This window comes from Malurus melanocephalus, unplaced genomic scaffold, assembly GCF_030028575.1.
Source record: "Malurus melanocephalus ecotype Western Australia unplaced genomic scaffold, MMel_1.1 scaffold_12, whole genome shotgun sequence".
Taxonomy (NCBI): Eukaryota; Metazoa; Chordata; class Aves; order Passeriformes; family Maluridae; genus Malurus; species Malurus melanocephalus.
In genome coordinates, this window is record NW_026623244.1 from 5,358,750 (window position 1) to 5,359,214 (window position 465).

At 61.5% G+C, this 465-nt stretch overlaps 1 protein-coding gene across 1 annotated transcript in view; it reads right to left on the reverse strand.

Moving 5' to 3' along the window:
- Positions 1-447, reverse strand: part of TNKS2 (tankyrase 2) — a 28,986-nt gene extending 28,539 nt beyond the window's left edge. Inside the window, exon 1 of the mRNA XM_057379212.1 lies at positions 97-447. Coding sequence (XP_057235195.1) covers positions 97-447 — 351 coding nt within the window. The remainder of the gene's footprint in view (positions 1-96) is intronic.
- Positions 448-465: the final 18 nt, after the last annotated feature.

Below are 465 nucleotides of genomic sequence, written 5' to 3' on the forward strand. Positions count from 1 at the left end.
ATTCCGGAGCGATCCATTCCGGGGAGATCCCATCCCGGGAGTGATCCATTCCGGAGTGATCCACCCCGGAGCGATCCATTCCGGGAGTGACCCCACCCCAGAGCGATCCATTCCGGAGCGATCCATCCCGGGAGTGATCCATCCCTGAGAGATCCATTCCGGAGCGATCCATCCCGGAGACATCCCATCCCGGGAGTGATCCATTCCCAAGAGATCCCATCCCGGGAGTGATCCATCCCGGAGCGATCCGTCCCGAAGCGATCCATTCCGGAGTGATCCATTCCGGGAGTGACCCCACCCCAGAGCGATCCATTCCGGAGCGATCCATTCCGGGGAGATCCCATCCCGGAGAGATCCATTCCGGAGCGATCCATCCCGGGAGCCATCCCGGAGCGATCCATTCCGGATTGATACATTCAGGGAGTGATCCACCCCGGAGCGATCCATTCCGGAGCGATCCACCCC